The sequence below is a fragment of the Phaenicophaeus curvirostris genome, chromosome 9 (genome assembly GCF_032191515.1).
Source record: "Phaenicophaeus curvirostris isolate KB17595 chromosome 9, BPBGC_Pcur_1.0, whole genome shotgun sequence".
NCBI lineage: Eukaryota > Metazoa > Chordata > Aves > Cuculiformes > Cuculidae > Phaenicophaeus > Phaenicophaeus curvirostris.
The window spans coordinates 14,352,365-14,378,322 of record NC_091400.1 but is presented as its reverse complement, the minus strand read 5'-3'; the positions used below and the strand labels follow the sequence as shown (position 1 = coordinate 14,378,322).

General features: G+C 37.6%; 2 protein-coding genes across 3 annotated transcripts in view; one reads left to right on the top strand and one right to left on the bottom strand.

Moving 5' to 3' along the window:
- DNTT (DNA nucleotidylexotransferase) overlaps positions 1 to 25,958 on the top strand; it is a 154,878-nt gene that overhangs the window by 4,355 nt on the left and 124,565 nt on the right. The gene's annotated exons all lie outside the window — the stretch shown is intronic.
- BLNK (B cell linker) overlaps positions 1 to 25,958 on the bottom strand; it is a 99,288-nt gene that overhangs the window by 60,322 nt on the left and 13,008 nt on the right. The window contains exon 4 of the mRNA XM_069863874.1: positions 4,832 to 4,878. Coding sequence (XP_069719975.1) covers positions 4,832 to 4,878 — 47 coding nt within the window. The remainder of the gene's footprint in view (positions 1 to 4,831; positions 4,879 to 25,958) is intronic.

Genomic DNA, 25,958 nt, shown 5'->3' with positions numbered 1-25,958 from the left:
AATTGCCACCATTGCTATTTGGAAGGCAGTAAGATCCCAGCAGTCATCCAATCATCTGGATATTGGGACTTGATCAGAAAATACAAACTTGTGTATATTTTGTGTATTTTTGTATATTTGCAACTTTTGAGAGAAAGGTATTGCTACTGTTTGCAGTATCTGTTTCAAAGATTGAAGGCTGTTTTATTTACAATATTTAGGATTTCATTAATGCTAAGAAAAAAGCCCAGCTATAGATTCATAGTCTTGGAATGTGTCTGTGTTCACCTGACTAGGCAGTTCTTTTGACATGGAGCTGAGATGAGGAAGGTGCTGTGATTAAACTGTGGTCTGAGGTTCAAATCCATGCAGTGGTGGTGCCACTAGGCTTTTAACACTGCGATCTTTCCATTCTTTCCAAGCTTTGGCAAAACACTTCAAAAATTATTTCAGAATACTGGTTTTGCCTGTGTTTAGATCCAAGAGAGCATGGTGAACAGTCTAGTTACAAGAACATAAGTGAACTAGAAGGACTTGAAACACAATATGACCCTGAGATATGAGGATGCCTTTCCTCCTTCTCAAGAAACTTGTGTCATTACAAAAGTCTTGATTGCTCATGGCAGGATGGAACAGAAACTGCTGTAATGCAAGTGTCTGTTGCCCCCTTTCTGCTGCAGGAGTGTAATATTCTCTGCTGCTATAAAGGGAGGCAAGACGGTGCTGCTTTGCTGAGCTAGAATTTCCTAGATCCTCTGTGAAAAGGAGAATATCTAGAATTGATTCTTATCAGCAGGCAATGGCTGCCTCTGTAAATATTTAATGCCTGAGTAGACATTTTTTTCATAGCCTTTCTGTGCTAAAAATGAGTAAATAATATATATAAATGTGATTTAAAGTAAAATTCAGATGCATTTTTTTTCTTTGGTGTGTATATAGCTACCAAGGAACTGTTCTATGTTACCCTGCATCAAAAACTAAGGAAATCAAGGAACTAAGCTTATATGTTTAGACATAAAACATTTCAGCTTGAGTCAGAACTGATATTTAAATGGTACGGCATAGTTAAAAAGCCATTATGGTATATCCCAGGAGAGAGGAAATCCTTTCCTACTTACTAAGTGTTGGGGTAGAATTCCTCTACCACCTTTGCTTTTTCAGCTTGGAGCTTTCTCTGGAGTGGGGAAAGCCCAAATGCAGATTGCCACAAGATTTCCATACTGCTGCATAAAGAGACAGCAAAAGCTCTTTGTCTTTATTATTTCTTAAGGAAACAGTCTAATTATCGTAGAAATCTCATTGATTTTATCAGTATTTTTATCAAGATTTGTCTTTGGCTAAGCAAAATAATACGCAGAAATAAAAATATAGGAGCAAAAAATCAAAATATTTTATGGTGAAACTGAAAGAATCACTTTGCACACCCTACATTTATTAACTAAGAATAAATTTAATAATAATGCCTATGTAATCCCCACTTCCAAACAGGATTAGAAAATTCTCTCTGTGTGAAATTTGAATGTCATTGTAGCCTGTTAAAAGTCTATTGATTTTTTCTAGTCTTCTCTTTTATTTTATTCTTAATTTTAACTGTTGTCTTAATTGTTTATACCTTCTATTTTCCTGTGTTTTTAATGAGAAGTAAAAATGTAATGGAAGAAAATGTACTATGCAAGTGTTTGGGATACAGATTCTCACTCGAAACATGAACAATGAATTAAAATGTACTGAAATGTCTGACTGGGTTTTGAGAAAAGATATGTGTAAATCTCTGTCACGAGTAGTCTAGAACTGATTTTGCCTGTGGAGGCCTGTTTGCCCTTTGAATCCTGGCTCTCTTTTGCTGCCTACAAGTCCAGGGTGGCCCCTGGCAGTGCAGAGGTCTGTCTGCAGCTGCAGCAATGGCATATTTGCCACTGCTTGGCCAATAATCTCCACAATATTCAGAGGTCCGCAGTGCAAGTAACTCCTGTGGCCCAGTGGCATAACAGCTGGTGAGTGGGACTTCAGGAAGCAAGCGATGGCTTTCACCTGCAGTGCAGCTGTACAGTTTTCCTTACTATTTTAACTAAAGACATCACAATTCCTGATGCTTTTCCATTATAGCACTCCTGTGAGATAGGTAAATACCATTATTTCAACACTGCAGATGTAAAAGGAAACATGGAGTGCTAAAATAATTTAGCAAAGTTTAGTTAGGCAAAGCAAGCACTCAAATCCACCTTTATGAAATCCAGATGTAGTGATTATTGGACACCATCACTCCAAAAGATTTTGCGTTATGAACTCTCTCCTTTTAGCTACAAAAAGGATAAGAGTGAATCCAGGCCTTTGCACTTGGTGTATGGAGAACTTGTGGATTTAAACGTTGACAGCTGTGAAAAAGCTGGAAAGTGGATTTTCCACATGAGGTTGTTTGCCTTCCTTAATGAAGAAGTAAAAGAAAAAATGTAGGTGGAGGGAGGAGGATGAGAAAGGAGTTAATGTGTAATGTTTTTTGTGGCTGCAGTTTGAAATATACATATGCAAGCATTTCAAGCAGAGCATCTCACCATTATGAAGGTACTTTCCTGATATGTAAATCTCTTACAGTTGAGAGTTTATTCATATGTCTCAGCAAAAGACATCTCCTCCACTTGGAAGGGAAGATGTGCTAATTTCAGTCTGGAGTTATTAAAAATTATGACCAAATGAAAAATAGATGTTAGGAACTTATCTAGAAATCAACCTTAATTACAGAACAATTACTTGATTAATGAATAGCAAATATTTCTACATATACTATAAATTCTGGTAAAATAAACTAGTAACATTTTTTCACAGCAGTGAAAATTGATAGATTTTTATTTCAAGAAAATGAGATCAGATGTGGCCTACACCATACTTAAACAAAGCTTGTAATTATATGTTCCTTGTCACAGTTCACTTACTATCCAGGATCTCCTATAGCTGCTTGTTGCTGTATAAAAATTGTAAGCTCAAGACTTGACATTTCGTACCTGATTTTCTGGTGAAGGTTTCTCATTTACTCAGTAATCCAACACAGCCACTTCTGGATTTTCACATGTTAGACAACACCGATTTTATGATGAAAGATTACAGGCCTGATTTTGGAAAACAGTCCCCAGACCTCATGAGTTAAGAGCAAAATTTATTTTGAGTTTAGTTTGGGATGAATTTCTAATCACATTAGGTGCAAAGAAGGCCTTTTAATTTCACGGTTGCTGGGAAAGGGAAACTTGGGTAAGCTGAAACCCTTGTGAAACAACTTCTGCATCAACATCTGATACTGCAAGTCTTGGACTATCTACTCTGAGGTGATTGTGCTGCAACTGCAATTCTTCCTCGAGATGTGTGTCATTGAGTTATAGTGAATATAGTTATATACCAATCTCATTTGCACTGTGTGTTGAAATAAGTGCATGACTTTAGTCAGTGGGATGGATGTTTGATGGGAAATATCTGGAAAGTGCTAAACTATTGCCATTCCTGAGAGAGAACTTGTTCAGTGTTTTGGGTGACGGCAGGTTTTCAGGGTGAGAATGCATCAACTAAATCCGCAAAACACAACGTTGACTTTGCAGGAAGAAGGGATTTAAGAGAAGCTTGGATTTCAACATGATGTCAGAACTTGTTGAAAACATATACCTTGTTTGTTGCACAACCCTGGCAGCCAGCTCCAGAGAGGGTATTGACAGTACCTTGCTGTCCCATGTTTGAAAGCAGTACCTCTCTTCTGTTATTGCTTCGGGAAGCAAGGAAGGAAAACTTTAATTATTGCATTTCAGGGATAGGGTAGAAAACTAGTAGAGACCGCACCTTGGTAATTTTAATACTATATTTGCTAGCTGCTCAGAAGCAATCTAGGTAGACCTGTGGCTTTAAGTGTTGATGGGAACTAGTTTAGAACTAGTAAACAAAGGTCTCATCCTTCATTGACTTAATATTCACCCTCTCTACAATTTCCCCCAAAATGATGTCCCATTAGACTTAATTGCTTTGCAAGAATGTCCTTTGTTGTTTTCCTTACTCAGATAGTTAATTATTAAAACAAGCCCAGAAGAATATTAACTTATGCTCTCATGAAATTCCTATCAACAGGGTAAAAATGCCTCCAAGTTCCTCCAGTTTCTTATCAATAGAGTGGGATTAAAAAAACAGTTCTGTTTTCATAAATGGATATAATGTTTTCCCATCTAGGGAAAAAAATGCTACATCGAATAATAACAAACATTAGATGAAGAACAACTCCGTATTAGACTGAACTCTTCTTGGTTTCATTGGCTTGTAGAGAAAACTTATTTCTGAGCAATAATAAAAGAGAAACAATATACTTGAACATTAAAGGATATCCTTCTAAATGATCTTGATTTGTCAGAAATTACATGAAGGCATTTCCTAACTCCTTCTCCTTCCTCTATTTGCTTATTCAATATTCTATTTAAATTACTTTCAACATAGGACTTTATTAATCTGATCACTTAAATCTAAGGAACAGATGAAGAAATTCTGAAAATTTGGCCTCATACACCACACAAGTAAAGAGCCTTTGTATTCTGTAAGAAGCTGAATTTGTGCTTTTCCTAATATTAGGCTTGTCCCTGTCTATTCTGAGGAATTACATCACCCAGCAGCTGGTGCAAAAGAGACTTTGTCAGCAGATCTGAACCACAGTTCTTGTAAACCATCCCGGCTCCTAATCATGAGGAAGTTCCACTCCATCAATTGATGCCCTTCACATAAGCAGGAGGTTTCATTTCTAGTTTTTCCTTATTTATTAACAGAGAAACTGTCAGAGTACAACAGAGTATTAGTTATTTAATGGGAAAGTAGAAAATAATGAGAAACTTACGGCTGGTGCATTATTTTGAATTGGCTCAGTTCATAATCTGATATATTCTGAAAAGAGAGAAAAAAGATTTTGCATTTTAAATAAAGATTAATTTAATCAAGAACAATCCATTAAGTGAATTGTGTGACATTTTAGTCACACATTTTCCTTAATGAATGAAGCAAAGACCTAAAAAATAGTTTTTATTTTTGTAGCTACATGGTTGGCGCATCTTGGTTAATACTTAACTTTTTATCGCTGGCCTGTTGTAACATTTCTGGAAAGCTGGTAGCACACACTGCATTGTTAAACTGGAATTTAACCAGGTATGTGGCAGATTAAATTATGCTGGTTAATGAATCATTCAAAAAGTGATAAGGAAGCCATTTCAAATGGCTTGCTTCGCCACAGAATTTCTTTGGATTTTTTTTTCACTGAAATCAGGAGGTTAGTAGAACAATGGCCAAGTAGAATATTATTTTAACAGCGTTTGGGAGACTGTTAACTCCCAGCTCAGTCTGTTCTTGTGCTAGACTTGTGCACAAGTCCCCAACCCATGAAAAACTGGGGATGAAAAAGAATTTTGCATCTGCCACCTTGCATATACAGTGCCCATTCTAGTGCTGCATGAGCTAATGTGGGTACTGGAAACAGGTTCACAAAACCATTTCAATAGTTTGTATAGCTCCATATACCTTTAATCTCAACGTGTCAGAGTCCCTGCACTGCAATGAAGCAGCAGAAGTACTTCTGTGTTCAAGTTAGGGCGCACCTTGAGTTTTAAGATAGCCCAAATTAAACCTTTTTTTTAATCTATAGATTTTCTTTTAGTGCAGAATTTCTTGTAAAATCTCTGAATTATACCCAGACCAAGTGTGTGATTGCATATTTTCAGTACAGAAACCTGCTAATGCTTGATTTCAACAGGGGATAGGTCAGGCTGAAAACACGACCATTTAATAGATGTAATTCTAACCCTCCTTCTACTTTTATTTGTGTCAGAAAGAGGAAATTATTTGCTTGTTTCTTGAGACTTCCTAGGCACACCTATAAGGGATGCGAAACCTTGAAAATGAGTACTTTCAGCAATTTTAGTGATACTGAGTTCATAGTAATACGATGGATGTTTGCTCAGCTCTGCTCTCTGTTTTTCTGAATAACACCCCACCCATTACTCCCATTCTAGTAAGATCTTGGAGAAAACATATTTCCTCTGCCTGTATTTAAATTCAAGGGAATATCTGCATTTCTTCAAGTTCTTGGGTATATTTGTTGTGAAGAGCCCCCTACATTTAATAGTTCAGCATGTAACTATACCATAACAAAGAGCAGCTGTATACGAGATCTAGAGACTAACCCTATAGCTCAGGAACCAAGAGTGGGAAGGGAGAGACAAAGAGGCAGTTGTAGAACATATTCTGACCTGTCACAGTGAGACAAGGTTCAGATCAATTGCTTCACTCAGTATGAGTGGACACATGTTCAAATATAGATGTTTTCTTACCCTTGGACAGAAAATATCAGTGTGTGCCAGCCCACAAGGCTTTGTGAAGCAGCTTTTAGCTAACAACATCACTGTGCTTGGGCACTCCCTTTACCAGACCGGCCTTTCTCTTCCCAAAGATCAAGACGATGCTCAAAGGAGCAGTAGGAGTTTTGTCAGTAGATGTGAAAGCAGAAATGACGGGGCTCCTCAACAGCTGATCTGTGGAATTGGTTTGAGCCTTGGCAGCATTGGATGCAGCTGTGTGTCAACTCAGAAGGTGAAGCTATTTTGAAGGTGATCATAGCTGATTTTCTTGAGCTGTTAAATAAAAAGAGTTGCAGGCACAGTCTCTTTACTTTTGTGTCAGATCTGTATCTACATGTAGTGGATATGGTAGTCAGCAGATCTAGACGTCACCAACTACTTGAGGGAATTTAAAACTATAGGGAGCTGTCTGATTGCCATACAAGCCCGTCTGGGCTCCTCAGACAGTGCCAGCTGTAATGATGACTCACTAAATTGCCTCTGCAGATCAATGACCAGCAATATTAGGGCTGTTTCTTCCCTTTCCACCCTTTCTCCTTGCACTTTCTAAATAAGAGGAGGAAGCAGCTATGTTTTGTCATTGTAAGGAATTGATTTTTGGTGCCACCTTTTTCTTTGCAAAATAGGGTATTTGAACCTTTACTTATGTGCATTAAGATTGCTGAGGTATAATTCCTGTAATTCTTTCTGCCCTTCTAAGCTGCTGTTTGCTGGAAAATGCTGCTTAAGCAGTAAGGGCTGCAATTGAGCTTACTAGATGAGGAAGCTATGAATCTAAGCATTTCCCATACTCGTGAATGTTTTATAGAGAGTGTTTTATTTTAAATATTTTTTTTTTTTCCTGAGACAATCTTCAATAAGGGGATTAAACTACAAGACTCCCTGAAGTTTGAGGAGATTGGCATCAATGGGTCTGGCTGAAAGGTAACTTTTCTTATTTTGTATGCTTATTTTTTTACAAGAAGTTGCACCACTGATTGCAACTAAAAGCTGCATTTTAACAACAAAATCCTGGTCCTAGGAAAGAGTACAAAGGTATCTTGCAAACTCTAATTCTTCCATGTTTTAGTTATCCCATGCTCCTATTGTTGCTTATGTTATACATTATCAGTGATTCACGTTGGAATGAACGCGCTATTTTGCAAATGAATGTGTTTGATGAAGAAGTTAATGTAGTTTCTTTATTGGAGGAATTTGTGTTACCAAGTATACAGTGAGGAACTAAAGGAACAGAGTGGGAGTTATTGTGGGTTTTTGTATTTACAGTTTCATATTAGAGGGCAATTTAGAAAGCATAGAGGAATTACGTTCTCTTGCAACCTGCTATTGATTTCCTCTCTTCTACTGGCTGCTTCATTTACCTGACATCAACTTTCTCAGCTCACTTACATAGTTCAGTAGCTAAGGGTAACCAAAACTCTTAGCTTGCAAATCGAGTCAGCCAGCTTTGTTCTGCAGATAGTATCATGGAAGAAGAGAAATGCTCTAGTGGTGCTTATGTTTGAGGTGTGCCTCTTGCTTCTTTACTTGCAAAGGCATGTCTCGGATCTGAACCTATGTTGCTGTAGCTGTTTGCTAGCATAGGTTCTGAAAAAGGTGAAGCCTCGTATCAAAAGGAAACGGAAGTTCAATTTCTGTACAATCTTGAACTGTAGTCCTGTAAGTAGGTTTTATGCATTTTTGTCTGGAAAAGTTTAGATGGACTTATGCACCTGGGCTGTGCAGTGCACACATAGTGAACTGGCATGTCTGAGGTTCTCCAGTTCTGTGCACGTGATTTGCAAATGGCCAGCACGTATGTGTTGCTTACATGCCTTGGCTGGGTGGGACTTGCGACATTTTGCAGACTTGGGGACATGCAGAGGATGACTGGTAGGTGGATAAGGGGGAAGTCGGCATGCAAACGGAGTCCTAGCTTGAGGAGACTGAGTAAGTGCGGTAGGAAGGTAAAGGGTGTGGGCCTCTTACATGGAATAGAATGATCTAACATAATATGTGGCATGTATGGCACCTCCCCAGGTTTAGCATTTCTCTAAGGAAGGCTTATAAGTCACAAATGCAGCTGTCAGAGGTCATGAGAGCAGACATATTTTGGCCTCCAGGTTTGCTTTGGAGATCTTTTTTTCACGCTTTCACAGCTCCTAGCTGGGGTTATACTAAGGGATATTTTAATTGAGTTATTGCCTCAAAATTTTTTTTAATGTCTTTGAAGAAAAGTTACCTACATAGATGATTGTGTGATACAGTTTTTGCAATTACATTTTTAAGTTCATATAAGCACATCTCTTTCTCCTTCTTTACTTCTCAACCCCTCCTGGGAGCTTAGCACCTGCATGAGATGGTTATAGCTGCAGGTGCCAATAATAATTGAACAATCCAGGAGAGCCCTGCAGGATCAGTAGAAGTCTGAAAAGGTCAAATTTTCACGTGAATGAGGATGAGGGGATCCTTTTGACTTTATGATAAACAAGCATACTGTGTTACTAGGTAAGCTGTCAATATCTGACCAGTAAAGCTGCATGTAAAGAGACAGTCTTGTCGTTACCTTACAGTAATGTTGAGTTGAACTACATACTGTGACATTGCCAGTATAGACCAGTTAGGAGAGGCTTGCTGAGAAATGAGTAAATGAGTTTGTTCTTTTTTTTTTTAAATTATTTTCTTCCCCTTTGTATATATGTATCTCTTTTTATATATATTGGAATGTGATAGGGTATAATGAATTTGACTTCCTCAACACCCTTTTCAACTTTTTTGGGAAGTAAAGCACCCAGATTTATTTTATATTGTTATGGTGAAATAAATGTATAATATATTATAAAAGCTGTACATTCAGTATGATCAACTTTATTTTAAGACTTATTTATATTATATATTACCTGTTTGGTAAAGACAAAAAGACCTGAAAGAAGCCAAGGCTAGAAGGCCAATGGCATCTTGGCTTGTATCAGAAACGGTGTGACCAGCAGGTCCAGCGAGGTTATTCTCCCTTTGGACTCGGCCCTGGTGAGACCGCTCGTTGAATCCTGTGTTCAGTTCTGGGCCCCTCACCACAAGAAGGATGTTGAGGCTCTGAAGCGAGTCCAGAGAAGAGCAACAAAACTGGTGAAGGGGCTGGAGAACAGGCCTTATGAGGAGCGGCTGAGAGAGCTGGGGTTGTTCAGCCAGGAGAAGAGGAGGCTGAGGGGAGACCTCATTGCTCTCTATAACTACCTGAAAGGTAGTTGTAGAGAGGAGGATGCTGGCCTCTTCTCCCAGGTGACAGGGGACAGGACAAGAGGGAATGGCCTCAAGCTCCGCCAGGGGAGGTTCAGGCTGAACATTAGGAAAAAAATTTTCACAGAAAGGGTCATTGGGCACTGGAACAGACTGCCCAGGGAGGTGGTTGATTCACCTTCCCTGGAGGTGTTTAAAAGACCAGGGCAGGGGGGGATGAGGTGCTGAGGGACATGGTTTAGTGTTTGATAGGAATGGTTGGACTGGATGATCCTGTGGGTCTTTTCCAACCTGGTGATTCTATGATTCTATGAATCCACAGCTACATTTTTCCCTTCTGGGAGACAGAAATCTGGAGTGAAAATAAAAATGATCTAAATTCAAGTAGTTGATATGAGTGAAAATCTGTAAAATCATGGAGTTGTAATAATTCATGTTAATCGTATTTCCTATTAACTGGCATAATAGAGTATCCGTGATTGGAAAACGAAAATCTGGCATTTCTTAGTAAAACTGTCCTTATGGAATAAGAATAAGATCTCTTTGCTGTCCTCTAGAAATACAGCCTGAGCTGTGATGTCTGGCAAAAAACTATCACAGTGTCTCAACCTGAGTAAATAATGTAATAAATACGCAGTGGAATTTTTTTAGTTTTTTTTTTTTCTTAGATAAATAAGAGCTGTGCCTGACAGTGGGTAAAAAAAAGCAGTAGAGAAGGTAAATAAAATCCCTAAAATTAAAGATCAGTCAGAAAGAATGGCATAATAAAGAAATGTTTCTATTGTGAATGGAGAATTTCTATTTTTAAGGTATTTGTACATTTTAAAGTGTATAAAGCTGACATCTAGTGGTAGCAAGAGCACTTTGTATGTAAAGTGGCTTTATAGTGAGACCAGTTTTCATAGCAGATTAATGGGTTGTAACTACATTACATACTGAAATTGCAATTCCCTGTACTTTAGCCTAATTCAAGTCCTATTTCTTTGCATAAAAAATTAATCTTTCAAGTTAAATCTTGTTCCTTTAAGTAAGGTCTTGCTGATGTAGTGCAAGGTCATGGTGTGTGTCCATCTTGATGAATGCATGGTCTCCTACTAGAGAAGTGTCATCCTGATGAACAGTTTCATTAGAGAGGAAAAGGTGCAAAGGATGTTAGCATTAAAATACTTCCATCCAAAAAAGTGAGGATAAGGGTTAAAGAATCTCAGCAGGGTCACTGAGGAAATTGTTTTAGCAGCTACCAATTTTAGACCTGTTATGAATAAACAGAAATCAGGCTTCCGAGCTGTGATGCATGACTAAGATGTGGTATTACTCAAAGTGTAAGCTTTGCTGGAAGAGGAAGCAGGGCTTTATGACCAAGACTCATCTTGCATGAACTCAAGCAAGATGTGTGGAGTCTGAATCAACAGAGCATATAGGGAAGCGTTTAAATCTTTCTTCTTGAAGACGAGAGTATGTTCATTTGCTGGGGTCTGTGCTTAAGTGTTTTTTTTGAGTCATAGTTGCTATCCTCATTTGTTATTCATATCTTAATTCAAATAACATTAAAAAAAACCTTACTTTTCTATTTTCTTGCACATTTTGTCTATCTTATTCAGATTTAAGTGTCTTTGAAGCAAAAAACCCCTTGCTAAAACCTTTTTATAAGGGGTGGGGGGGAAAAGGAAAGTTATGCAAAAGTGAAATATTAATTATTTTTTAAATGTCTTAGGGGTGCCATATTGGTAGTCAAAGGGTGCAGTTTAGGATGAATGTAACAAAGTAATAGCAGAGTTCAAACCTATCTTCCAGATAATAAAATGAAAGAGACCAGCATCAGAAGGCTGGATGGAGACAGGCATGAATCTGAAGAAATAAGGAAAGGAAAAGTGCTTCAGTGAAAGTGTAATTAGGAGTGGCTAAAAATAGTACTAAAATCATAGCTTGTTTTTTTCAGGATTGGCAGTTCATGGCAAGAATTGTTAAAGTACATTGGTGATTTGTTTGACTATAAGTGTTTATTTTACAGTCTTCTCAGTTCATAATTATTTCAAATATTTCAAAGGTAAAAAATGCTGGTAGCATAATTCTAGTGAAACATAGATCCATTTTCGTTTCGAGGCTGAGGTGAATCCAGCTATACTGCCTCTATCATTCCATATCTGTTACTTTTGAAACACAGCGAATCATATTTGTTGAACACAAATGTTGACATTCTGTAATGAAACTAAAGTCACAGTTGTAGAAGTGGTATAACAAACAGCTGCTGTTAGTTCAGATAGGTGAGCCTGTATATTATAGAGCTGCTCTGTAAGGAAAAGATTAGTTGTTAATGGTCATGCCAGCCAGAGCTGGGCAATGCAGTCTTATCTGTCCTGAGCTGGTAATCCAGCACAGGTGCTTAACAGTTCTGATATACTTTTGACCTTTCAGGTCTGAGTGTGGGAGAGGTGGCAATGACATGAGGCCAACTGCTATATGCAGAGTCCCTCTAGCTTTGTCTGCACTAGGGCTTCTCTTTGCTGCTTAGGCACCGATGCATTTCTAAAGCAGCGAAATCATTAGGATAAGTCATGCTAGGAGCACCAGAATTGTTAGTATTCATGATATTGCTAAGATTTCACAGCAGCCATCTCTGCATTTGACTTACATAAGACCTTGCATAGTACAAATGAAGCTGAGCTGTTATCAGTATTGGTAGCAAGGGAATGTATTCGGGAAGTGCTTGGTGTTAATGTGACTGTGGAGATAGGTTACTTGGTCCATTGTGAATTTGTGAGCCATCAGAAAGTGCTGCTAGTATTTTGTCCTCAGGCATGGTTTTAGCTGAACAAAACTGTTCTTCTAATGTGATGTTACTGAAAGTTCTCTTCAACATGTTGTGGGAGTTTGAGGTCTAGGTATCTATCATGCTGGAGGAACAGTAGAGTATTTTACATTTTTTTTAGAAGAGTCAGAATTGCTTTAGCACCACTGATGAAAACCTGTTTGTATTATTGCTGCTCTATCATTTCAAGTAAAACCCAAAGTTTTTTTCATTAATAATTGCATTAGATTGAATATATTTTGAACTATTTTATGGTCTTGCCAGTACTCCAAGGAGTCTGCACTGCATACCCTGCCATGTTTACTTAACTGTTGAGATGTTGCAACCTTTTTTTTTTTTTGAGAAAAAGATATTTTCCTGCAATGGTAGCTCAGCGAATTGCTGTGGTTTACATTATTTTGAGGAAACTGCCTTTTGCAATAACTGAAGTGCACTTGTCTAAGGTTAACCATTTTTGCTTTGAAAGAGGTCCAATGAAAGACTCAACTGGTTGATCCTTAGCTCTCATATAAGTTATGAGTGGGTTTGCCTATGATTTATTAGTTTATGACCTAGGGTTTCCAGCTCATTCTATACCCCAGGAGCTGCTTGCTCACACTTGGCTATCCAAGTCTTTTTTTGGACCAGTCGTGTTCAATCTTACGTGCTGAATGAATCATCCTCTCCCTGAAAGCTGGCTGCAGAAATAGCCTTTGTCTAAGACATTTATGTTGATTTGCAACATAAATCTGTCTTTTTAGTACATGTGATGGGAAAGTTTATATTACTTTTCCTAGAACATGGGTGTCCCCATTAGTCTCAGGCTGACCTGATGAAGATACGGGAAGTTTCCAAGGTTCTTTCAGAAATTATACTATCTTCCTTACTGACAGTATAATGCTGTGTGGGCTGAGCTCCATATTTGCATGTCATTATTGAAAGGACACTAACTGGAACACAGAAAATAAAAACCACTTCCCTTATCTTTATTGTAATGTACTGCTATATGCTTAAGCAAATTAAAATGGGTTTTGCAGTTTGAAAAAGGAAGCAAATCGCCACATACATAAATAACTGTGGCCACTAGAAATTTAGCCTTGGCAAAAACCAGAGGCTGCCACTGATGTGGTCTGCAAGATGAGGAAGTCTAATTTGGTTTTTTTTTTCATTTTTTATTTTTCTGTGAGAAAGAGAATCCACTAGAGCCAGCTGGAAGTCTTCTAGCAGAAACATTACTCTCTCAAAATACTTGATTGTTTTGCAGGACTATTTTCACTTCATCAATGATTAATAAATATTATATATACTATAATTATATATATATAAAATTATATATATTATAATTATATATATAATTATATATTATATATATAAATATTTATAAAAATATTTGGAGTTGAATGAATTTATTTTGGTGTATTTAATATAAATCAAAAGTCTCAAATGAAGCACTTCAGTGCTACTGCTTTAGTGGTTCCGAAACATTTTATTTTTATAGGAAGCTTGCAATTATTCATTCTAATTCAGAACAAAGGGAAATATTGAAATGTTGCAAGTTCCATTTTTGGCTATATCTAAGAACTAATGGCCTGGAAAATATTTCCAGTCTGTAGTCACGATACCAATGACTCAAGATCTCAAAGAAACACAACATGCTGCAGAAATGTCCTAACATGGGGTCCTGCTGAAAGCAGAACTGTTGCTTTAGGAACTGACCTTTCCCCAGGATTTAGCCCAAGGTGGGACTGCACTAGGCAACTGACAAATTTTGGACACACTTTAAAAGGGACATTTAACAGGATTTACACTGTCAGCTGCTTTTAATAATCTTGGCCTTTGACAGGGCTGTTCCACATCTGAGCTACTTCCTCCTACCTGCATTCACTTTCCAATAACTGCAAGCAGGTGACTTGAGTCAAGTGGTACCCTTTTGCATCCAGCTTATTAAAACACTGTTGGGAAAACAAGTACAATAAAATATGTTTCTATAAATATATCAATAGCAGAAGGAGGGCTAAGGAGAATCCCTAGCCTTTATTGGTTGTGGGGGACATCAAGAGCAGTTGCTACCTGGGTACCCAGCACAGAGCTGGAAGCCAGGGATTGGAAGCAGAATGGAAACCTATAATCCAAGAGGAGATGATTAATAACCTGCTACTCTACCTAGACATGCACAAGTCTAAGGGACTGGACAAGATCCACCCAAGAGTACTGAAGGAACTGGTGGAAGGGCTTATCAAGCCCCTTTCAATCATTTATCAGCGGCCCTAGCTAAAAGGGGAGATTCCAGTTGACTGGGTATTAGCAAACATGATGACCATCCACAAAAAGGGCTGGAAGGAGGCTCTGGGGAACTACAGGCCTTCAGCCTGACTTTGATGCCAGGGGAGGTTTCGGAGCAAGTCATCTTGAGTGCCATCATATTGCATATACAGGATAACCAGGTGATCAGCTCCAGTTAGCATGGGTTTATGAAGGACAGGTTCTACCTGACTAATCTGATCTCCTTCTATGACAAGGTGACCCATTTAATGGATGAGGAAATGCCTGTGGATTTTGTCTACCTAGACTTTAGTAAAGCCATTGACACAATTTCCCACAGAATTCTCCTGAAAAAAATGGCTACTCATGGCTTGGATGGGTGTACTCTTCACTGGCTAAAAGAAATGGCTGGATGACTGGGCCCAAAGAGCTGTGGTGAGTGGAGTTAAATCTGGTTGGTGGCTGGTCACAAGTAGTGTTCCCCAGGGCTCAGTGTTTGGTCTGATTTTGTTTAATATCTTTATCAATGATCTAGACAAGGGGATCGAGTGTGCCCTCAGTAACTTTGCAGACGATACCAAGCTGGGTGAGAGTGCTGATCTCTTTGGCACAAGGAAGGCTCTACAGAGGCATCTGGACAGGCTGGATCTATGGACTGAGGCCAGCTGCATGGGATTCAACAAGGCCAAGTGCTGAGTCCTGCACTTGGGCTGCAAGCCCATGCAGTGCTATAGGCTTGGGGACATATGGCTGGAGAGCTGTCTGGTGGAAAGTGACCTGTGGTAGTGGGTTGACAGCTGACTGAACATGAGCCAGCAGTGTTCCCAGGTGTTCAGAAAGGCCAGTAGCATCCTGTCATGTATCACAAATGGTGTGGCAGCAGGACTAGGGAAGTGATTGTCCTCCAGTTCTTGGCACTAGTGAGGCTGCACCTGGAATACTGTGTTCAGTTTTGGGCCCCTCACTACAAGACAGACATGGAGTTGCTGGAGTGCCTGCTATGAAGGGCAATGAAGCTGGTGAAGGGTTTTATGAAGAGTGGCTGAGGGAACTTGGGTTGTTTAGTCTGGAGAAGAGGAGGCTGAGGGGAGACTTTGTTGTTCTTTACAACTACCTGAAAGGAGGTTGTAGTGAAGTGGGTGTTGATCTCTCCTCCCAGGTAACAAGTGATAGGATAAGAGGAATTGGCTTCAAGTTGCACCAGGAAGGTTTAGGCTAGATATTAGGATATATTACTTTCCTGAAAGGGTTGTCAAACATGGGAAAAAGCTGCCCACGGAAGTGATTGAGTCACCATCTCTGGAGGTATTTAAAAGGTGTGGTGCTTAGGGACATGGTTTAGTGGTGACCTTGGCAGTGTTAGGTTTCTGGTCAGACTCCATGTTCTTAAAGGTCTTTTCTAATGTAAACAATTCTATGATGCTGTGAAACTGTTCCTTCAAGTTATCTAGTTTGCTTAGTGAAGAAATGGAGGGAAGTAGGAGCTAAAATAGTTGTGCTGGTGGCATTTTCGGTGTCTGAATATTGACATAGTAGGAACAGTACTGTCTTGGAATGACAGCAGAGGCGGTCTTGGTGGAAGATGCTCTGTGCACTGCATTGAAAAACAAAATTCCCTTTATTTTCTGGGTATTAAGAGCTTCCATCCTGCTCTTGTGAGGGAGGCTGAAAACGACAACAGGAAATAGCACAGCAGGAATTAATTCTTGGGTCACTGATAGGTAAGAGTGGCAAAGACCCTTGTTACTTGGGGAAATCAAGTCATAATCCTATCGAAATGCTGCTACATGGGACAAATAATTCAACAGATTAACTCTGCAGGTGTCTCAGCGTGTTGGGAGCGATGGGATTAATATTGGAAAATCCCAGAAAGTGGGGGATTTTGGGCCTTAAGCTCTCCTCTGTTGGCCAAGGGCCTGGGAACTGTGCAGAAGTGCTCCCTGCTGACGCTGTCTGCAAAAGCAGCTACCTTCTGCTTTCCTGCATCTGGACAAAACCAATAATTATAGCAAGAAGTGCTGGGAAAGAGCTGAGCCTGAAAATCCTGTACAGAAGGGGTGTGAGAATCGTCTCGCCTCTCAGAGCAAAGACTATGGCAGAAGCAGTCAGCAATCTTAAAACTGCAACAGCAGTCTTAAAAGCAAAACCTGTATGTGAGAGTATTCTTGAAAGATTAAGAAAGATCATATGCATAATTTTAAACACGTTACGTTTCGTCAAAGGAAGTAGAAGTAGCTACTCTTAATGACAAGAATAAATGCCCTTACTGAATCAGAAACCAAATGTGACTTTGTACGTGCCTGGCAGCTCCAAAAACACTGATGACTAGCCACCTTCTCTTTAGAAATAAATCACATCATAAGCTCCTTCACAGCATGGTAAGTGTGGATGAGCACTTCTAATATGGGGTGGAACGCATGTATAGCACAGAGCCATACACCTCTCCTGCTCCACGATGCTGTGCAGAGTGCTAGGCAGCCCTGGCTGGTGAGAACCAGCTCTTGAAGGGGAAAAGCCAGAGATGACTGGCATAATTTTAACCAGTTCTTATTAGTGAGGCGAAGACCTTTAGCCAAGTATTTCCCAAGAAAACGTCTACAAAGAAGCTAATGACATTTGATTTAAACAGCTCCTTGTTTTTTCCCAGTTTGGCAATTTGAAAGACAGCCTGTAAATATAACACTTCCTCCCTCTGCTATCTTTCTGGGATGCCATAAGTTTTGTTAGCGTACTTAAATGGTTTAATTAAAATCTTTTCTAGTTCAATGCAATAAGCAATGTCTCCTGTCAGTGCAACGTGCCTGGTACTAATGATGTTTCCAGATGATAAATTGTTGTGGGGATAGCTACAAAGCTAGAGAGTAACTTAATTTGATGGCTTTGATTTTGTTATACTTCAGTTGTCATGAGCTGAACAGATAATGCTAGTTAGAAAGAAGCAAAGGAAAAGGTGCTTTGTATGTTTCTTATCTCCTCTGTTCTTGTATGGAAATTGAACAGTGTAATGACCCATTTATCAGTGACGTATATCTATGACATGTTTATCTATTAGTTTCATTTCAGTAGGAAAAAGAGCTCATGCGTTGGATATGGACTCAATATATTAGGTTAAACCAAGTTCCCAGTGTTTGTGTGTGTACTTCTCTGCAGAATATCAGTGTATAACAGTATGTAATATCTGTGTCTTTTCTACCTCTGTATTGCTGCTTGTTCTTTACACAAAACTGTTAATGTGGATTTCATGCTGGATCTGAGTACTTATTCAAAGTCCTGGGGCACCCAGTGTGTACCTCATCCCCTGCCCTGTCAGCACTATGCATCTCTAAAAATATGAATATCGATCTTCTCTTTCTTCGACACTTGGTGTTAGCCAAACATGTTCATATCTACATCTGAAGTTTTCAATGTTTTAAGTATTCAGGCTATATAATCCTGCTCTTAGCATGTTCTACATTGATTTTATAGTTTTAGGTAGTGTTTGGAAATGGACTTGAAACAGACTTTTTGCTGTTTCTTGAAGTGACCCTAGTTATTTGTGAATGAGGCAATTAAAAAGTGGATTATAGAATTGATGCCAACTGTCATTGAAATTACTGTTCCACTATATATAAGCACATGTGAATCTCTTTTAGAAAAAAAAATGTTTCTACCAATTTTTTTAGATTTAAATTACAGTAGTTAGTAACTGCAGTTATTGTGCAAGAAATAATAGGATATGTATTTAAAATGTCTAAAAATAAATTTCTTTGTTTCAAGATTTTATAAGTAATTGACACAACATGCTGTTGAGAAACAAGATTAAATGCTTAGAAGAAATCCCAGGTTTCCACTAAAATACAGTTTCTTTTCCTGACAGTTCATGAAACTAACATTTGAATTTCAGTCTGGTACCATCTGACCATTTTGGAGCAGTGTATCTTTAAATCTATTAGCAAGCTTGTGCAGAGTTTAGAGTGGGAGGGGAAAGGAAGTTTTCTTTGAGAGAAGCTGAGCTACTGAAAGTTTTGGAATGTTAGACAAACCAGCTGAGATAGATTAATGGGCAAAGAGCAAGAGAAGAGGTCAAAACTGTACATGCAAATGTCCTTTCACATCTAGTAATTTCTGAAGATTCACATGGCTTCTAAAATAAGCTCATTCCAGGGATACAATATGCACATTTGCAATATTAGTCTGTCATCTGGTATCTGAAAGCCAGTGATATTTATGCTAGGACAAGAGAGACTAATAAGTTTATTTTAGATGAGTCTCCTAGCCCTAGTTGCCATGTGTGGGAGTACATTGCAGACAAGAGTGACTGCTGGTTGACTTTCTTTCCCTTTTTCACCCCCAACCATTGACTAATACTGAAATTTATCTTACAGTGAATATTTCTAGTTTTAGTTGCATGCCATTTAAAATACTTAAATCTAGGTTTTAAACTAATCTATAGTTCAGAGTGACTGGCATGTACTATAGTCTACATGCAGAAGCAAACTAGTCAAGAGGCAGTAGTAGAAAATGATCATATATAACAGCCATCCTTATGACTGGGCCCATACAATTGTAAAATGGGGAAAAAAAAACACAAAAAGAGAAAGCCACTTTAACTTTTATATGGGTTGATTAAATGTAAAATGTTGCCAATTTTTCCCTACATACTAGAAGTTAGTCCACCACTGTGTTAAAAGGTTTGAAATGAGTCCCTTACCAATGTGAATGCAGTCCTTCAAGTCACCACAGGCAGAATTAAATAACACTATTGGATAAAACCAGTGAATTTTGATTACCTAAATTTCCTTCATGTTTTACTAAATACTGTAAGTATTTCTCAGCATGGCTTTCCCAATTCACTTTAGTGACTAAAGGTGCTAGCAATGAGCATACAACTTCAGTTATGGAATCCAACTACTTGTAGCTATTTCTGGTGGAATTAAAATGCAAAAACTCCTCAATAAATAAAGATGAACACAGAATGGATATTGTTGCTAAATCTATATTTTATGTTAGCGTATTTTCCTCAGTATTGGAGGGGAGAGAAGAAAAGACTTGACACTTCAGACACACTTAGATAAACAAAATCCATTTAGAAATTTCTCCTTATGAATTAATAATATAATATAGCCCATAATAATAGGCACCTCCTGCATAAACCTAGAAAAGTATTGCATTTCCACTCCAGAAAACCTAAACAAAGTAAGTAAATTTTCTTTTCCTTTAGTACTCTCTAACTGTACTGTTTTTTTATATGTGATTGTAATTACACAGCCAGATAATAAACCTGCATAGTATGACCAGATGCATTCTGAGGTACTTAAAAAGTACCACTTGTTTTTCCTTATTTTCTTGTATTGCAACCCCTGCCAAGTTAAAGACCTTGGTGTTTCCCATTCTCATGTGTTTGTAAAATGAACGCTGCTTCCTGTTATTATCTGTATGTAAGAGTGAATCTGCAGCTTATTCAGGTATGTATGTGAATGCGCACATGTTCAGATGATGGATCTTGGGATGGTTGTTGACCTTGTGACTGAAGGCTGTGCTTATGTGGAGTGTCTGTAGATCTGGGTACCATTTAGCATGACAAAAGTGACTCTATTTGGCTTTAGCTAATGAAAATTCATATCCAAGATTTCATGAATAAGGGTTACTTCAAACTGAAGCTCAACAAAGGCAAAATCATATTAAAGAATTTCTTGGCCATGGGACTGTTTTTCATGTTATGTTGTAGAAATCCAGCTATTGTCTGCAAATGTCAGATTATACTCATTTTATCTATGCTGCCCAAATGGATGTTTCTCCCATTTGGAACCAATATGGTGGTTTGTGTTATGACAAAAAACACAGGAAAGCATAAAAAAAAAAAATCTCCTATGGCTTGATTGTTGAGTTCCTCTGTTTCTCATGTTCCTGAATTTATTCATGAGCACAGTCACAAAAATCCTTCAAAATTCAACAGAAACTGTAGTGCTATGCTGTAAAATTCAAGAATACTTAATTGGATGGGGAAAGGAAGAAACAATAATACCATAAATAATGCATGGTACAGTTCTAAAAAAGACTGAAATTTGTTGGTAGAGGACTTCCTGTTGGAAAATTCTGTATGATATGACCAAATATAACCCAGGCTTTGGATATGATGCCCTCATTCTTCTAGACTTTATTTTTCTTCATAGTGCCTCTCTAAAATGCAGTGCTGCGTTTGTACAGATGCAGATAGTGTGAACCACCTGAATCAAAAGCATTCAGGTAAGAGGTTGAGTGTGTGCTTTCTTTTTTTTTGTTGGATTTTTTTGGTTTTTGTTTTTTTTGTTCCAGTGACGAGCCTCCTTCACTTGCAACACATTGCTGGCACATATAGACATTTCTCTAATTTGTTTTTTATACACCTCCAGGACCCAGGCAATCCCATGCACAAATTAATTGTTGTATTTTCCCCCCTCACGGGAAACTAGGAATTCAGGGCAAATGTAAATATTTAACTTGGGTAGTTCTGAGTGAGTGAAATAGATTTCAGCTATAAATATAAAAGGTATGTTTTTAATCTAACATCTCTGTTTTTTTTTAACAAAACTGTAACTGTATAGTTATTTGTTTCTACATTAACCTACATTCAAATGGTTAAGGACTCTGCCTATTCATATTATTCTGATCATGTGTTATTTTAGCATATTGGGACTTCTAAGTATAATGCAAAATCAAGTTTTAACTATCAATGTCATACCATGACAAATCAGCCCTGGGAAACTGTAAGGTTTTAATACTTCAGTCTTATGCTTTTCAAGGACTATGTTGCAATAAGCACAGACAAAATCACCTTTTAGAAATGTAGATTGTGTTTGAACAGCAAGGGGCAAAATAGTCAAACTGTTAAATGAAAAAGCCTGGCTACACAAGAACAGTGGAGAAAATAAGAAAAGCATAGTAACAGTATTAAAGCATTCTATAGCAGGTCTGAAGAATATTAATTAACAATTTAAGGTATCTTTCACAGGAATTTTATGCCTACTTGTTTACTAATAGAAACTCAAATCCTGCGAGTAATAGTACCTACAGGAAATCAAGTGCCCTGTAAGTAGAAACTGTGCTTCTGCATTTGACACACTAATGTGAATTTTGGGTAGATTTTACCCTTCAGTATTCCACAAGCCTAAAACACATGAAATGATTTCAATTCTTCTAAGCACTAGTTTTGCGGGACCCTTGGGATTTCTAATTTTTTTCCAGTATGTCTTTTTTTCTGAACATCGGTGTGTGATGTGGGTTTCCAGCAATGAAACCCAAACTTCAAGACAGATTTATTTTATTTGTTTTTTTAAAAATTATTTCTAGCCACCTTTCATTTCTGCAGTCAGGACTCCAATTAGTTTGCTTTAATTTATCAGGAACAGAAACTCAACATGTATGTCCTTGGAAATTTATCTCATTTTGGCTCTGGCATCACCCACTGGCCCACGTAGCATGTTTACATTTGGAACATTTCTGGGTTCCCTTTTCTTTGAAACAGAAACTTATACTAAAAGCAGCTATATTATTTAATACAATCCTGTACTTGCTTAGAAAATTGATGAATTCTTCCCTTCCTGAGCACAGTGGAAATAAACAACTTAAGACTTCAAACTCTCCCTGGCCTGTTCACAAGGAGCCCTTTCTCCCTGCTATACTGTCTGGTTCTCATAGAATTTCCTTGTTTTTGGAGGAACTGTATGTATTCACCTCTCAAACCCAATAGTCCTACAGGTTGTCCCCTTCTTAAAAATCAAATGTTATAAAGCAGTTTTTCTAAGCTTGCTTGTGCTTTCTCATGAGAATAACATTCAGCTGGTTTTAGTCTTTGCTGCAGAAAGTATTTTCCCAGGGACCTTCAGAAATCTATTCCAGGCTAAGAGCATTATGTTCCCCCTCATCAACAAGATAGTTAAGGTAGTTCAAGTGCATTATCCTTGGGAACTCCCAGTTTAATTAGATTGAGATTGTGCCTACTTTGAATTTATTGTCTAATTCTTTTCATTCTCATGATGTTAAGGAATGACAGAGTTATAAATTTAGTCTGGTCAGTGATGTCTAGATGTGTAGAACCTGTTATCCTCACTGCTATGTTTCTGTTACATGATTCCTAGATTTTCAGCATTTCTTTGTAAGACTAAATTTTCTCATAAATTAAAAATTCTAATAGTAAAAAAGATTCCTGGGAAAGAAACTGGACCCCCAAATGAACATAAATTCTTCGTTATTTATCCTGCATTTTATGAAATATGTATGCGAGATGTTATGTAGATACGAGACTAGCAAAATCAAACGTGCTTAGGCTCTCCCTTCTTGTGGATACACTATTACCTTCTGAGTAATTTTCAGTTTTGCTTTCATGTCTCTTGTACCTGCAATTTTTGATATAACATACCCTTTCACAGAACTAGCATAGGCTTTGGTATCAATAAAATGGCTTGTGCACAACTGTTGTGGGTGTACAGTTGGAGCAAGAGAGATTTATTGTTTTCAGTTCTTTAATATCTTTCAGTCATTTTAGGAAACAATATTTACAGAAGGAAATGCTACTTGCAAATTGTTTAGTGTTCCCACCAATTAGTTCAGGTCTTCCTCATTCTTCTGAGAAAATGGGTTTTAATTTTTAAAAGCCAAGTATTTCTGCAAAGCTTACATTCCTGAGCTTTATTTTATTCCACTCATTCCAGAAAGGTAGGATACTCATCTTATAAATAGAGCCTTGTCTAAATCTGTTTCTCTAGGAAATTCACGCTGATTGTTCTAGTTTAGTTGTCTGTTAATAGTAAAGCATGAATTATAACTTGCTCAAGTGCTTCTATGAGCCACAGTGGGCTAATGCTTTCCAACTGCTAAGTATCTTGAGTGACATTCAGACTAACATAGACAAAAGTGCCTATAATCGTTTAGTTGGTCGCTTGGCATTGCAAGAGCTGCAGCTGTCAGTATGCAATGACAAATTTGATTCATGTTTTGTACATATATGTATAAGTACTTTTTAATAAGAAAAGTACATATTGGGGAAAAAAGAAAACCTTCTGTCTTCTCTGCTTGAGAGGGTTTGCTGACTTCCTGTGGGACTTGTTCACTGAAACTTGTAATAACTTCATGAAATAATCTTTGTGTAACTTAAAACATGCCTCTGTCTACTGATGATTTTTGTCTTTTTTTCCCCTCTAATATCAGTGTTGTAAAGCAATGAAAAAAAAAACTTGGCATTTTATTATCAGCTAATATGAAAGCAGAATGACTAAATCATGATGTTGTAGGGATTCTAGATAATTTCTCAAATGTTTAACAGCTGGAGTTTTACAACAGGAGAATGATTATGGTTTCCAGCTAGATTTTAAAAATGACTAATGATTTTAGGCATTAGTGTTTTAAAGTTCCAACTTGCATACATTGTAAAAGCTCTTGATTTTCATAAAGGAAGGAGTATAAAAGCACCCAAAATGAAGATTCTTCAAATTGCAAGTTGTCTCTAAAGACAATTTACTAAAATGATCTCATAGGGAGTGCTTTTATATACTGAGGATGTTTGAATAAGACAGAGACAGGGGGAAGTTCAATTTTGGAAAGCCTGAGACTATATGGACTTAATCTGTTTTTCAGCTCTGAGCTTACAAAGTCAATGTTGGAAACTGACACAATGGCTTAAAAATTTCCAGGACCTCTTAAATTCTTTTCATGTCCCTTGAATTTGAAAGGGCCACAAAACTTGAAGGATATTTTTAATAACATTTAAAATTATCAGTAAACTTCAAGAACAAAGAATTCTGCATCAAAAGATATTCCTTTAATCCATATTTAATGTAATTATGAATAATTTGACACTTAAAATGTGATTGGATTGTAGTGTTCCAGAGCTTAAAGACTGGAAAGCAGAAAAGTACTTCCCATCATTTGCAGCTACTGCATAAACCAAACAAATTTAAGTTCAAATCCTTTCTGGCAGCAGCATCTGGAATACGAATAGAAATGTTGTTCTGTCATAGAAAAAATTAAGGGGCCACTCCTGCAATAGATAGTTTTGCTCTGGCTCAAACTTTCTTACTACAGGATTAGTTCGCTAGATCATGGCATTAGACAGTTTTATTAAAGTGCTTTTCAGATATTTGAAAGTACTTAGCAGGAAAAAAAAATCGGAATGATTGGATACATATTCAGTTTCTAAGCTACTGTTCATGGGAATCTAGTGATAATTACATTTGTGTCTCAATCTAGTATTTTCTTTCGAGTGTTTTCTTTACTAGTGTCAATATATTTTGAAATTAATATGTTGATAGCTCAAATAACTTGTTCTTGTGTGTCAGATGATAATGCATAACTTTACAGTGCCCTAGATTTCAGAAATTATATCTATATTTGGTAACTTATCTTCATATTGATCCTCTGTTTTCTTTTTAAGAATAAGGACAAATATGCAATTTTTGCTTTTACTTTACAGATGCATTATGCCTTATTGAATATACATGAATATGTAATGCCCTTGCACCTTACTGCTTAATTGAAGATGATTGATAAGCAGCAGATATGCTAAGCTCTGAAGTATTTCCCTTTTAGCCCTTGTCTAATAAGGTCACTCTTTGATTCTAGTTACTTTGTTTAACAACATTTGCCTCCTTTCTATCATACATTTTTATCATTTTCCTCTTTGCTTACCAAAGGCAGAACAAAAATGCCTGTGTCGCTTCTACTCACATAAAACACTTGAGTACCCCTAAATGTTAGTATTGAGGTTTAGTGAGACTGTAAAAAAGCTTTTTATTTATATGGCTTTCTGCGATACGTGGTATACCATGAAACCCTGGCTGTGGAATTGTGGCATTTAGCTGCCAACAGCCAGCCCAAGGTCTTGACTCAACTGTAGTTGCAACTTGCATCCTGTTTCTTAGGATCTCACCCATATACAAGCTTTCTATGTCTGCTTGTTACCTGAGGAAAAAGCTGCAACAGTATTTTTCCCAGAGGAAGTAGGTTATGAAGAAATACTTGGCGTACTTATTTCTGTTAATTTTTGAAGTTCTGTTGTTTAATTTTCTTAGCCCTGTTGTTTCTGTAGGACCTAGAAAACAATTAAGCTTATAAGCCCAAGGAATTGATGGTCCAAATTTTAGTTGTAAAACTGAGTACCTGGGGTGCATGTCAGATCTAATTGAATGAAACCTGATGCTGGTTAGCTCTTTCTTAATGGATACCCAGGCAGCCAAACCCAATTTTAATCTGTTTTTCCACCTATTCCCCTATTCCATGCTGCTAAATACCTCTCGGTATTGGGAAACAATCTCTTAACAGAAACAGAGGAAGTGATTTAGGTCTTGTGGGACTGCAGCATTCATGTAGCAACAAAGGAGTTCTAGGTGTGCTGTGTT